Genomic DNA, 14,402 nt, shown 5'->3' on the forward strand with positions numbered 1-14,402 from the left:
GCTTCAGCCTCCCAAGTAGCTGGGACTACAGGCACACGCCACCACATCAGCTAATTTTTGTGTTTTAATAGAGACAGGGTTTCACCATGTTGGTCAGGCTGGTCTCGAACTCCTGACCTCAAATGATCCACCCACCTTGGCCTTCCAAATTGCTGGGATTACAGGCGTGAGCCGACACGCCCATCCTGTTTGCCTGTTACTTATGTTAAAACAAGTCCTGACATAGAGATGCTTTCAATTTTCATTCTGAAAATCAAATTATCTTCTCCTACATGTTTTCTTCCACAGTTTTTTTTTTTTTTTTTTCCCAGATGGAGTGTCGTTCTTGTGGCCCAGGCTGGAGTGCAGTGGTGTGATCTCGGCTCACTGCAACCTCCGCTTCCCAGGTTCAAGCGATTCTCCTGCCTCAGCCTCTGAAGTATTCCACAGCTTTTACGTTAGAAAGCTTTGGCCAGGAGCAGTGGCTCACGCCTGTAATCCCAGCACTTTGGGACCCCGAGGTGGGCAGATCACCTGAGGTCAGGTGTTTGAGACCAGCCTGCCCAACATGGCAAAACCCCATCTCTACTAAAAATACAAAAAATTAGGCAGGTGTGGTGGCAGGCACCTCTAATCCCACCTACTCAGGAGGCTGAGGCAGGAGAACAGCTTGAACCCGGGAGGCAGAGGTTGCAGTGAGCTGAGATCACCACCGCACTCCAGCCTGGGCAACAAAAGTAAAACTCCGTCTCAAAAAAAAAACAAAACCAACAATGTGTAGCTCATTCTAGCCTAATTACCTAACTAAAGCTGTAAATATTTACGTTTAACCCTGTAATCCATCTGTAATATACTGAGGTACAAGGTAAGGTAAGGAAGGATCCAGCTGTACTTTTTCCTTACAGTTAACCAATCATGTAGATAGGTTTTTCTAATCTGTTTGAAATTCATCTGCAGAGGTAATTCCGTAAATTTTTTTTTTTTTTTTTTGAGACGGAGTCTCACTTTGTCACCCAGGCCAGAGTGCAGTAGCGCAATCTTGGCTCACTGAAACCTCCGCTCACCGCAACCTCCACCTCCCGGGTTCAAGCGATTCTCCTGCCTCAGCCTCCCGAGTAGCTGAGATTACAGACAGGCGTCACCACACCCGGCTAATTTTTGTGTGTTTTTTTTTTTTTTAGCAGAAACAGGGTTTCACCATGTTGGTCAGGCTGCTCTCAAACACCTGACCTTGTGATCCACCTGCCTTAGCCTCCCAAAGTGCTGGGATTACAGGCGTGAGCCACCGTGCCCAGCCTCCGTCACTTTTGTCTAGATATAAACATTACATCTTTCTGCAGAAAGCTCATAACAAAATTAGGGAAAACTAGAAAAATAGAGCAAAAACTAAAAATTCTATGCTGAAAATAACACAGAAAAATGTTCAGGTTATGTTTCCAAGAAAACGAAAAAATATGGCTGAAAAGCATCCATAAGAAATGTTTGGGCTGGGCATGGTGGCTCACACCTGTAATCCCAGCACTTTGGGAGGCAGAGGTGGCGGTGAGCTGAGATTATGCCACTGCACTCCAGCCTCAGTGACAGAGTGAGACTCCATCTCAAAAAAAAGAAACAAAAAAGAAATGTTTGGGGCACGGTGGTTCATGTCTGTAATCCCAGCGCTTTGGGAAGCCAAGGCGGGTGGATCACCTTAGATCGAGAGTTCAAGACCAGCCTGGCCAACGTGGTGAAACCCCATCTCTACTAAAGATACAAAAATTAGCCAAGTGTGGTGGTGCACGCCTGTAATCCCAGCTACTTGGGAGTCTGATGCATGAGAATAGCTTTAACCCGGGAGGCAGAGGTTGCAGGGACCCGAGATTGTGCCACTGCACTCCAGCCTGGGCAATGCTCTAGCCTGGGCAACAGAGTGAGACTCTGTCTCAAAAACAACAAAAAAAGAGAGAAGTGTTTGGAGCAAAGTGTATTAATATCTGCAACTGGAAATATATATCAAAAAATAAGATGAAATGGTGGCCGGATAGAGAGTGGTTAGATAAGTAATAAATAGAACAAAAATATTAATTGTAGAATCAAGGTAATAGGTACGGGTAATTACCATACACTGCTTTTCAGGCTCTCTTTATGTTTGCAAATGTCTATAATAAAATGTTGAGAGAAGGGTTAAATCACAGGGTTTTAGGCTGTTAGTCACATACCATTACTAAATGAAACCTGGATTATAACTTTAACAGAAAAATAAAATCACACACAAAATAGGAAGGGGCACAGAGCTACAAGTGCTTCGTTAGTGAGGCAGAGGGGACCAAGAGTAAAGGCTGACAATGGGCCTATGCCACGACACACATCACAGGACTAGACACATCCCAGGACTCGAAGAGAAGTTCATGATAAATTACAGAATTCACATACCTGTTGAGAAAGAAAAAATTCTGCTTGTTTTTGGGACAGAGGCCCACTGCAAGATACCTCCTCTTCTCTGGAAAAAATAAAAAAACAAAAAAAGAATTACATAAAAGTAAAAATGATAACATTTATAAAATCAAATGGATTCTTGTATCGAAACAGTTCAAAAAATTTAATTCTCTCCTCAGAACTAGGAAAGAAACACTTAAAAAGTGATGTTGAGATCAAGGCACAGAGCCCAGAAAGAAGCCCTGGCATGCATGCCAAGACCATTTGACAGGGAAAGGACAGCCTTTCCCACCAATGATGCTGGGAAAACTGCACATCCACATGCAAAAGCATGAAGGTGGATCCTTATCTAATACCATACTCAAAAATTAACTCACAAGGACTCAAAGACCTCAATGTGAGGCCAAAAACTGTAAAACTCTTAGAAGATCTTCCTTCCATCTGCTAGTAATAAAAAATAAATGATACATTTTTAAATTAAAAAAATTTAAAACTCTTAGAAGAAAACATCAAGGAGGCCAAGCGCGGTGGCTCATGCCTGTAATCCCAGCACTTTGGGAGGCCAAGGCAGGTGGATCACAAGGTCAAGAGATCAAGACCATCCTGACCAACATGGTGAAAACCTGTCTCTACTAAAATACAAAAAATTAGCCAGGCGTGGTGGTGAGTGCCTGTAGTCCCAGCTACTCAGGAGGCTGAGGCAGGAAAATTGTTTGAACCCGGGAGGCGGAGGTTGCAGTGAGCCGAGATCACACCTGCACTCCAGCCTAGCGGCAGAGCAAGACTCCATCTCAAAAAGAAAAGATCACAAAAAGAAAAAAATTGAAATTTTCCTTTAAAAAAGAACTAAGAAATATATGTAAGTACATCCTATAAAATAAAAAGGTTCTCTAACAAAGTAATTTCTTTTTAGACAAAGAATTATAATCATTAGTTAGATTTAAATTTAAAGAATACATTTCTTCAATTTTCATGATGAAATTCAGTTTACCAAACATGCACGATTTTCTGAAACCATATACCTTTATAGAAAATATATTGGATTATACATAAATGACTTCTTAGAATAAGATAAAAACAAAAAGATGGAGTTAGACCTAAATAAATCAAGTTAATTTAAGAGAAAACCAACCCAAATAAGAAAAGTCTGAATTTTAACATTTCTGCAGAAGTGACACTTTGCTACTTTAAGCATATAAAGTAGCTAGAAAAAGGATTACACTGTAGCCTAGAAGCATTTCTGAGGGGAACTAACTAAAAGAGAAAGTAGAGAATAATAATAGTTAACATTTCTAGGCACAGTTCTGAATACTTTATATGAATTTATCATTTAATTCTGACAACCCTCTGGGGAAGTGGTATGAGCCCCATTTTGCAGATAAAGAGCTCAAAGCACAGAAAGGGTGAGTAACTTGCCCAAGGTCTCACAGACCAAAGGCAGAGGAGCAACAGGCAAACCTGGGGATCTGACTGTAGAGCCAGACTCTTACCCCACACTATGTTGTCCTTCCACCAGACAAGAAGCATTTATAAGGAAATGAGTTTTGGGGAGCAGTTAATGGTACTATTATCCTCTTGCTCTCAATATATGCTGAACAAATCATTTAACAGTACAAAAACTACTCGTAGAAAGTGTGATAAGCATTCCCCATTTATAAACAATGTCACTCCCTGCCACCCTGGGGATTACAGTAGCCTAACAGCCTGCAGTGCAGTAAATAATAAGCTCCCAGGAAATGATAAGGTCCCCTGACCACCTCCTTAGGGCAGGTGGGGCTTACTTCTCTCAGAGCTCTGGACAGTGTATCTGTTTACTTGTCAGCCTTCCTCACCAGATCACAGGCTCTTTGACACCAGGGAATATGAAACACATACATATTTTTTGCCTGCAAGTACAAGTAGTTTATTTGGAAGCAATCCCAGATAATAGTAGTTGGGGAAGGGGAAGTAAAACAGCAAAAGGAAGGACAGTTAATACAAAGTGTATTACTGGGCCAGTTACCAGTATGGGTGATGGACTATATATTGATTCATCCAACATCCAGGTACAGAACACATTCTATGAGTCAGGCACTCTACTAAACACTGGGGAAATGTAATGAAACAAGACAGAGAAGGGTCTCAGTTCTCAAGGGGTGAAGAGGCAGGGGAAACAGATAAGCAAGCAAGCAAGTAAATTAAGAAGGTTACTTAGTGATGAGAGGTATGGAGGAATAAAGAAATAGAAAGTATGTGGGGCCAAGTGCGGTGGCTCACGCCTGTAATCCCAGCACTTTGGGAGGCCAAGGCAGGTGGATCACCTGAGGTCAGAAGTTTGAGACCAGCCTGGCCAACGCAGTGAAACCCCGTCTCTACTAAAAATACAAAAATATTAGTGGGTGTGGTGGTGGGCGCCTGTAATCCCAGCTACTTGGGAGGCGGAGGCAGGAGAATCGCTTGAACCCAGGAGGTGGCGGATGCAGTGAGTCAAGATCATGCCATTGCACTCTAGGCTGGGCGACAGTGAGACTCAATCTCAAAAAAAAAATAAAAATAAAGTATTTGGAATAGGGGCTACCTCGTGGTCAGGGAGGCCTGTCTGAGGAAAGTTAAGCTGCGATCTGAATGGTGAAAGGGAGCACATGAGGTGAAAAGCCAGGGAACGGCATTCTAGGCAACCTGAGGCAGAAACTGATTGGAGTAGTCAAGAAACTGAAGGATAAAGTCAGAGCAGTCACTATGCTGAGAGTGAAGGAGAAAGTAAAGAGAAAGAGGTCAGGGAAGTTCATCGGACCAGGTTATATAGGCACTGAGGCCATGGTAAGCTCAGACTCCTCTCTAAGTTCCAAAGGGTTTAGGCAGAAAAGTGCTAGGATCTGATTAATATTCTTAGGGGCTTCCCCAGATGCTGCCTGAAGAACAGATGTAGGGAGACAGGAGTTAAGTCAAGGAGAAAAGTGATGCTAGTGCAGATTTGGTCAGTAGATTTGGTGGAAATTCGGTGCTTAGACTCCAGGGGTAGCAGTGGCCATGAGATAAGTGAACAAGTTCCAAACACAGCAGGGAGGAAGGACTGACCGGATCTGCTGAGGGACTGGGGTGAAGGACAGGGAGGAATCAAGGATACTACTGCATTTTGGGCTTGACCAACTAAGTGAGTAACTTCTTTACAACAGCTTCCTTAGAGGCTAGACCTCAGAAGGCATTCAATAAATTTTCGCTGAATTAATCAATTGTTACTTCACTTTGATGTAACAGACAATACCAGTCAGGGACCCAGCAGAAAGCAAAGAACACATTCCAATTGAGTAGTCTGAGAAGAGTTTAACAAAGGATCAATTTACAAAAGTAGGGGAAAGAGAAGTCATAAGAGACAATACAGTCCCCAGGACTGATAACAGTGGGGTACCTTTCACCTGGGGCCTGCAAACACTTGCTCCTAGTCACTGAACCCCCTGAAGGAGTGCAGAAAGAGCGACCTGACAGAAGCTGTGACCCTACAGCCAGCCCCCCAGGACCCCCAAGAAAGGGAGCCAATGAATCCACACTCCACCTCATTCTCCCTGGCCCTTGGGATTTCCTGCCAGTGCCTCCCATTGGCTAATCACAAGTCAGAGGGCAAGGGACCCACTGGTGCAGCCCTTGTCAGTTAACTTCCCAGATCTGGAAGGGTAAAAAGGGCATAAGTCAGCACGTGAACTCTAAATGAACAAGGACTTATTGCACTTGAAATTATACTATTTCACAGGAAAAGGATCCCGGTCAGAAAAGCCAAATTACCTTACAGATACATCAAGTTCTTCTTTTTCCATTTTTCTTTCACCCTCATCTCTACTGGTCAGTTCCATATCAGCATCCTCCACTGTCTTTTTCTCACCATTCTGGAAGTACTGCTGAAGGGCAGTGTACAGTTTAAACACTTGGCTGAAAGAAAGCTTACTGTAGGCCAAGATCATGTGACGCAGAAACAAACCTACAAAATAAGACCAGAGACAAGGGGAAAGCATTAACTGACATCCAGGCTACACAATGGCAATTCCACAATGGCAATGACTGTTTGCTGCAATTCTTCCTTCAGAAGAATAAGACACCTGCAGTTGCCATTCCCTCCTCTTGGAATGTTCTTCCCCAGTCCTTTACAAAGCTGGTTTCTTCTTATACAGGGCACAATCTACCCACCCCACCTCCACCTGAAGGCTTCCATTTTACTTTCTTCATGGCTGTTACACTATCTGAAATGATATTTATGTGTTTACTTTTATCAACTGGCTCCCCCAACCAGAGGTAATCTCCATAAGAGGAAATTCCATGTCTATCTTATACGTCCAGAGCCTGGCACATAGGAAGAGATAGAGAAATAGCTCACGCTGAATAATATAAAAATTACCATGCAAAAAAGCCAGAGGGATAGAGCATGGGATAAAGCTAATAGAAAAGCATCAAAGAAACACCACGTATGCCCTCACTTTGCATACTATATCAATAATGTATTTTTACTTACCTCTCTTCATAAGTCTGGGCTGGTGACCCTCACTTACAGATGGACCATGCAGGCAAGTGATCCAGAGGACTGTGAGAAAGAGCTGGGAACCCCTAAAAACCCCAGGACCAGGCTCTGACTCTTACTATTGTAGACAAAACAGAAGGTGCTTTTCCACAGTTAATGATTTAAATATAGATCAAAACAGTAAGGCAATAAATACAAACTGCAACACCTCCAACATCTCCACTGTGTCTGTTCACAGATGTAGCAGAGCAATGATAGACATGACTTAGAAAGCTGCTCACTTCAATGAAAATACTCTCTGCTCTTCTTAGAAGAGTTTCATACCTACTACACTTGTTTTGTGAACCTCTGGTTCAGTTCCAGAGAAAGAATCTGAAAGGTCATCAAAAAACTGTTCCATATCCTTCAACTCGCCTTCAGCCATCAGTTTGATTCTGAATGAGAAAATCGAGGTGCATATTTTAGAAAGGCCCTTTGAACAACTTCTCATGTTTCATATTCTTCAATTATCTCAAATAATGTATTTTACAGGCAATTCAGAGATTTGTATAAAATGGTGGCTCATAAAACAAACTTCATAATTCAAAATGTTACTCCCGTATTTCCGAAAAGTATCATTGTTGTTTTCTTGATCATAAAATTTGTCAAACTATCACATCAACCAATAAACATTCAATTATCTGCAATGACTAAAAAGAATAAGATGGATCTATAAAGAATAATAAAATTTGGGGAAAAAAAGCTATAAAACAGTATGTTTAATGTTACCCATTTTTCAGCCAGGTGCGGTTGCTCACACTTGTAATCCCAGCACTTTGCGAGGTGGAAGCGGACGGATTGCTTGAGCCCAGGAGTTCAAGACCAGCCTAGGCAACACAGCAAAATCCCATCTCTACTAAAAATACAAAAAATTAGCCAGGTTTGGTGGTGTATGCTTGTAGTCCCAGCTACTTGGGAGTCTGAGGTGGGAAGATCACCTGAGCTCAGGAAGTCCAGGCTGCGGTGAGCCCTGATTGCGCCATTGTACTCCAGCCTGGGCAACAGAGTGAGACCCTGTCTCCAAAAAAAAAGCTATCCATTTTTCAACAAAAAAGAATTAAGTAAAGGTTCTTGGGAAAACAACCTAGAATAATAAAGGTATCTTTTTAAAAGAATTAACTGCCACATACCCTTTTGTGATTTTCATCTACCTTGACACCTTTTCATAAATAAAGAAGAAAATGAAGTTTACCTGATCTGCACTGAATTAGCCAGCTGTGGACAAGATTCTTCAATTAACTTGTAAAGTTTTGACAGTGTAATATCTGGACCCTGTGTAAAGCAGAGATAGGGAGGTATGGATTTTAAAGAGCTGGAGACTGATAAAGAATTCCAAAGATAAATTCATTTATCAACCCCTCTGCTTTAATAATCACTCCAAATATGCAAATAAGGATTTTTCTATCTACCTAAAACACTAAAGTAATACTTCACATTTGCATACCATTTTTGTCTAGTCAGTGGAATGGTCTAAAATAGAAAAAAAGCATAGGATTTACAGTCTGAGGATCCACTGTTCCTTCCTTCTTAGCTTTGTAATCATGGCAAAATTGTGACCTCTGAGTCCTAGTTTCCTTCATCAGTAAAATGGAGATAATAATATCTCCCTTGTTTTTGGCAAAGATTAAATAAGATAATACAAAGTGCTTTGTAAACTGGAAAACACTATACAAATACTATTTTTCACAAACACAATCTCATTTGATCGTCTCCCAAACCTTGTAAGGTAGGCAGACATACTATGTGCTGAAGTCTATAAAGAGTACCACGAGAAGCCGGGCACAGTGGCTCCTGCCTATAATCCCAACATTTTGGGAGGCCAAGGTCGGCAGATCACCTGAGGCCAGGAGTTCAAGACCAGCCTGGCCGACATGGCAAAACCCCGTCTCTACTAAAAACACAAAAATTAGCCAGGCATGGTGGCACACACCTGTAGTCCCAGCTACTCAGGAGGCTGAGGCGGGAGAATGGCTTGAACCCGGGAGGTGAAGGTTGCAGTGAGCCAAGATCACACCATTGCACTCCAGCCTGGGTGACAGAGCAAGACTCAGTCTCCAGTAAAAAAAAAAAAAAAGAGTACCACAAGGAACAAAGAGTATGCAACCTCAGCTACCAAGAAGATTACAGTCTAGCTGAGATTTAAAACTAAACTTAGAATCTTTTTCAGAGAATAAGATGACTACATATATGCCAACTTTAGATGTGGATAACCCAGCAATTGCACTTCTAGGGAAGTTATTTTGGCATACATTGTTTGAAATGAAGAAAAACTGAAAAGAGCCTGTAAGTCCAACAAAGACTTAATTTATAATACAGACTTGAATTATGTTGCTTTTCTTACTGTGAAATATAATGCAGCCATTAAAAAGACCATTCGGGGCCTGGCGCAGTGGCTCACGCCTGTTAATACCAGCGCCTTGAGAGGCTGAAGCAGGCACATTACTTGAGGTCAGGAGTTCGAGACCAGCCTGGACAACATGGTGAAATCCCATGCCCAGGCTGTTCTGGAACTCCTAGGCTCAAGTGATCCTTCCACCTTGGCCTCCCAAAGTCTAGGCACCCAGCCAAAAATTAACTAATTTAAGAAATCAAACAGTTAGTAAAGGAGTTGAGGTCTGGCTGGGATGCTACTAGATGAACTCTACGTACATTTTGATTAAAACTATACAGTAGGGGGCCAGGTGTGGTGGCTCATGCCTGTAATCCCAGCACTTTGGGAAGCTGAGGCAGGTGGATCCCTTGAACCCAGGAGTTCAAGACTAGCCTGAGCAGCATAGGGAGACCACATCTCTACCAAAATTTAAAAACTAGCCAGGCATGGTGGCAGGTGCCTGTAGTCCCAGCTACTTAGGAGACTGAGGTAGGAGGACAGCTTCAGCCCGGGAGGTGGAGGCTATGGTAAGCTATGATCGCACCACGGCACTCTGGCCCAGGTGACTGAGTGAGATCCCACCACTCTAAAAAAATTAAAAATAAAATAAATTTAAAAATAAAAAATTAAATAAAATAACTATATAGTAGTTAGCCAGGTTAAAAACCAGAAAGAATTCCAAACAGCAAAAAACAACAAGAGCAGGAAGGTGAGAGTTAAGAGACCAGAATCACTGTTTCTTTTTTTTGGAGACGGATGCCCAGGCTGGAGTGCAGTGATGTGATCTCAGCTCACTGCAACCTCCACCTCCTGGGTTCAAATGATTCTCCTGCCTCCAAATGATTCTCCTGCCTCAACCTCCCGAGTAGCTGGGACTACAGGCGCACATCACAATGCCCAGCTAATTTTTTTGTATTTTTAGTAGAGATGGGGTTTCACCATGTTGGCCAGGCTGGTCTCGAACTCCTGACCTCAAGTGATCCACCCACCTCAGCCTCCCAAAGTGCCAGGATTACAGGTGTAATCCCACCCGGCCTTTTACTTACCAAAATTTTAGTATTATAACGTTAATAATGGAGGGAAATGCATTTATAATAATAGCAAACGTGGCTAGCCCTGGGAGCTACAAGTTATAAAGACATCCCTTTTATTTAACTGGGTAAGTCTCTTAACCATGGTGCCCTCTTCCCATTCCCCTCACCCACAAATACAAGTGATAAATTTTTTTAAAAATCCTTTATAAACTATACTAAGGAATATAAATGCAACTCTAGATACTAATTTTATTAGGTTTATCTTTTAAGAGCCCATAATATGGAGGCCCAGGAACCCAGATCTGTTTCTGCCATCACTGTTACTCAACAGACAATGCTTATCCATCAAGGCACAGCTTCACACTTTCTGTAAGAAATCCTCGGGCCGGGCGCGGTGGCTCACACCTGTAATCCCAGCACTTTGGGAGGCCGACGCGGATGGCTCACGAGATCCGGAGATCGAGACCATCCTAGCTAACACGGTGAAACCCCATCTCTACTAAAAATCCAAAAAATTAGCCGGGCGTGGTGGCGGGAGCCTATAGTCCTTGCTGCTCGGGAGGCTGAGGCAGGAGAATGGCGTGAACCCGGGAGGCGGAGCCTGCAGTGAGCCGAGATCGTGCCACTGCACTCCGGCCTGGGTGACAGAGCGAGACTCCATCTCAAAAAAAAAAAAAAATCCTCTCTATTCACCTGAGTGCGCTCATCCACCTCTATCGCATTTCATTCATTTTACAAAAAACTACTCAGGCATTCTAGGAGGCTTTGGGGATGTACCAGTAAACAAAAACAGGACTAAGTGCTGAGCTCGTGGAGGTTACCGTCTAATGGGGGAGAAGGCCATTAATCACGTAATCATGAATATAAATGGAAAAATCACAACTGATATAGAGGAAGGTATATGCCATACGTGAACACACTAAAACGAAAATACTAGTAATATTGAGCATTTACTACATGCTAGTAACAGTTTCTACTATTGTTCCCATTTTACAGAGAGAAAACTGAGACCCAAATGAATTAAGGAACTTAATTATCTGAGCTAGACCTGTGTCTACAAAATGAAATAACACATGACGGCCGGGCGCAGTGGCTCACGCCTGTAATCCCAATACTCTGGGAGACCAGACGGCAGGATCGCTTGAGTCCAGGAGTTCAAGACCAGCCTGGGTAACATGGCAAAATCCCGTCTCTACAAAAAATACAAAAAAATTAGCTGGGCGTAGTGACCTGCGCCTGTACTCCCAGCTACTTGGGAGGCTGAGGTGGAAGGATCACTTGAGCCTGAGAGGTCGAGGCTGCAGTGAGCCGTGATCACACTACTGCACTCCAGCCTGGGCGACAAAGCGAGACCCTGTCTCAAAAAAATAATTTAAAACAAATTTTAAGTGAAGTGCTTAGCACACAGTTAAATATTCAATCAGTGCTCGTCCTTGGCTTTATGCCTTTTTTTTTTTTGAAACGGAGTCTTGCACTGTCGCCCAAGCTGGAGTGCAGTGGCGTGATCTCAGCTCACTGCAACCTCCGCCTCCCAGGTTCTAGCGATTCTCCTGCCTCAGCCTCCCGAGTAGGTGAAATTACAGGTGCCTGCCACCATATCCAGCTAATTTTTTGTGTTTTTAGTAGAGACGGGGGTTCACTACGTTGGTCAGGCTGGTCTCGAACTCCTGACCTCGTGATCCACCCGCCTTGCCCTCCCAAAGTGCTGAGATTACAGGGGTGAGCCACCGCGCCCGGCCCGGTTTTATGGCATTTTTACTGTTTATTACGGTCCTCTAGGATAGGGAGCCTGTATGACTTATCCCTGTGTCTCCAACGCTCTATTGTATAGCCCCATTTTAAAGAAGATACAGGATCTGAGACTCTAACTCTCAGCTAATAAATACTGGAGCCAGACATGAACTTGCAAAAAAAAAAAAATGCATGTAAAGCGCCTGGCCCACCGTAAACGCTCAGTACGTGTTAGCTACCGGTAGTAGCTATCTTTATTTCTTCACGTTCCTCTAGGCAGGGAGAGTATCTGATGGACACGCGTGTCCCCAAGCCCAGGGTTCCGCAGAGCAGATGCTCAGTAAAAGTTTGCTGCACGAGCAGGAGCCAGCGGGCGCCTCTCACCTGCAGCAGGGGCAAGAGCAGCTGGTTGAGCCTCCGCCGCTCCATGAGGCTGACGGCGCCCTCGCCTGTGCGGCTCATCTCGTTCAGCAGCACCAGCACCGCGATCTTGTACGGCGTCACCCAGTCCTTGATGCCGAACACATTGGCGTGCACCACCCCATTGGTCATCATGGGATTGAAGTACAGGCTCTCGTGAACGCTGGCCATGGCGGCCCGAGACTAAGTCTCGGGCCCGCGGCACCCTGCCTCCAGTTTTCACAAGGCACAACACGACCGGGTCCACATCTCCGCCCGCCCTCACAGTATCCCAGGAAACAGACATCTGCGTGCTCGCGGCATGTTGTTAACCAATCAGAGCAGTCTGTCAGAGCACATGGGAGAGCGACAGCCAGTCAGAATGTACAAGAGTGCGGGGAGGGGTGCACCAAAAGACTGATTCCCTACAGAAACTTTGGCCGAGTGGGAGCAGGTTCCCAGGTTACGTGGACAGGGACCGGATGGGAGGGGAAGTCGATGCTTGGGGTCGGGGCTGAAGGGACTGAGGAGCTCCCAAAGTGGTTTTGTTGTTGGTGGTGGTTGTTGTTGGTGATGGTGGTGGTGGTTGTCGTTGTTGTTGTTTGAGACGATATCTCGCTATGTTACCAAGACTGGAGGGCAGTGGTTATTCGTAGGCGCCCTCAAAGAGCACCGCACCCTCCCAAATCCTGGGCTCGAGCGATCCTCCCGCCTCACCTTCCCGAGAAGCTGGGACTACAGGCAGCGCGCCTGGCTTGTTTATGTAATTTGAAAATAGTTCAAATTGAATGTTTAAATGATTGTGTTTAAAAGTAACGAAATTAAATTTGCACCCTTAAAGTATGTATTTAATTCATTATGTTACTTTTAAACTCAAATGTTTAGGAGTTTCATTTAACTCTGTCTTTTTAAAGATAGGAACGTGAGATTTTTCTTCAGCGTTTCACAAATGCCATTTGCAGACAGCCAGATCAGGTTGCCAGTGGTCACGTATCCTTACATGAAATAGAAGATTAGCAATATCACCTCCCTGTGCTGAGTCAGTTTCCTACCTAATAAACTACAAAATCTATACTCTGCATTTCAAAGCCCTCCAAAAGCAATCCCCAGCCAATATTTTGAACCTGATTTTTCACAATTCCCCTTCCGTTCATCTGTACCTCTCCCAAGACACTTAGTTCTCTATACCCTGAATTATTATTAATGATCTGGTATCCCTATTAGTCTTTATGTCCCTTGAAAGAAAAGCCACATACCATTCAACTTTGGCTACCCACATGCACACACTGTGCCTTGTGCCTTTTTGTTTTGTTTTGTTTTGCTTTGTTTTGAGACGGAGTCTCCTCTGTCGCCCAGACTGGAGTGCAGTGGCGCGATCTCTGCTCACTGCAAGCTCCACCTTCCTGGTTCACGCCATTCTCCTGCTTCAGCCTCCCGAGTAGCTGGGACTACAGGCACCCGCCACCACGCCTGTCTAATTTTTTGTATTTTTAGTAGAGACGGGGTGTCACCGTGTTAGCCAGGATGGTCTCGATCTCCTGACCTCGTGATCCGCCCGCCTCGGCCTCCCAAAGTGCTGGGATTACAGGCGTGAGCCACCGCGCCCGGCCTGCCTTGTGCCCATTTTTATGTTTGTTTAAATTACACTTTCTCTCTCTCTCATTCTGCCACCCAGGCTGGACTGCAGTGGCACGCTCACGGCTCACTGTAACCGCAGCCTCCAGTTAAAGTAGGTAATTAGACATGAGCAGGGCAGGAGACCCCTTCGCCCTCAGGAATGCCAGGCTCAAGCAATCCTTCCACCTCAGCCTCATGAGTAGTCAAGACTACAGGCTTGCGCCACCAGGCATGGCTAATTTTTTTTTTCCCCAAGATGGAGTCTTGCTCTGTTGCCCAGTCTGGAGTACAGTGGCTCGATCTCGGCTCACTACAACCTCTGCCTCCCGGG

At 44.3% G+C, this 14,402-nt stretch overlaps 1 protein-coding gene across 6 annotated transcripts in view; it reads right to left on the reverse strand.

Moving 5' to 3' along the window:
* The window catches only part of ANAPC5 (anaphase promoting complex subunit 5), a 44,134-nt gene extending 31,263 nt beyond the window's left edge, over positions 1–12,871 (reverse strand). Inside the window, exons 1-5 of one of the 6 annotated variants that reach the window (XM_009248327.2) lie at positions 12,440–12,871; positions 8,112–8,191; positions 7,205–7,314; positions 6,154–6,346; positions 2,392–2,458 (exon numbers count right to left, since the gene is read on the reverse strand). In XM_009248327.2, coding sequence (XP_009246602.2) covers positions 2,392–2,458; positions 6,154–6,346; positions 7,205–7,314; positions 8,112–8,191; positions 12,440–12,646 — 657 coding nt within the window. In that variant the 5' untranslated portion in view covers positions 12,647–12,871. 6 annotated transcript variants of the gene reach the window in all.
* Between the last annotated feature and the right edge of the window lie 1,531 nt (positions 12,872–14,402).

Source organism: Pongo abelii, chromosome 10 (assembly GCF_028885655.2).
Source record: "Pongo abelii isolate AG06213 chromosome 10, NHGRI_mPonAbe1-v2.0_pri, whole genome shotgun sequence".
NCBI lineage: Eukaryota > Metazoa > Chordata > Mammalia > Primates > Hominidae > Pongo > Pongo abelii.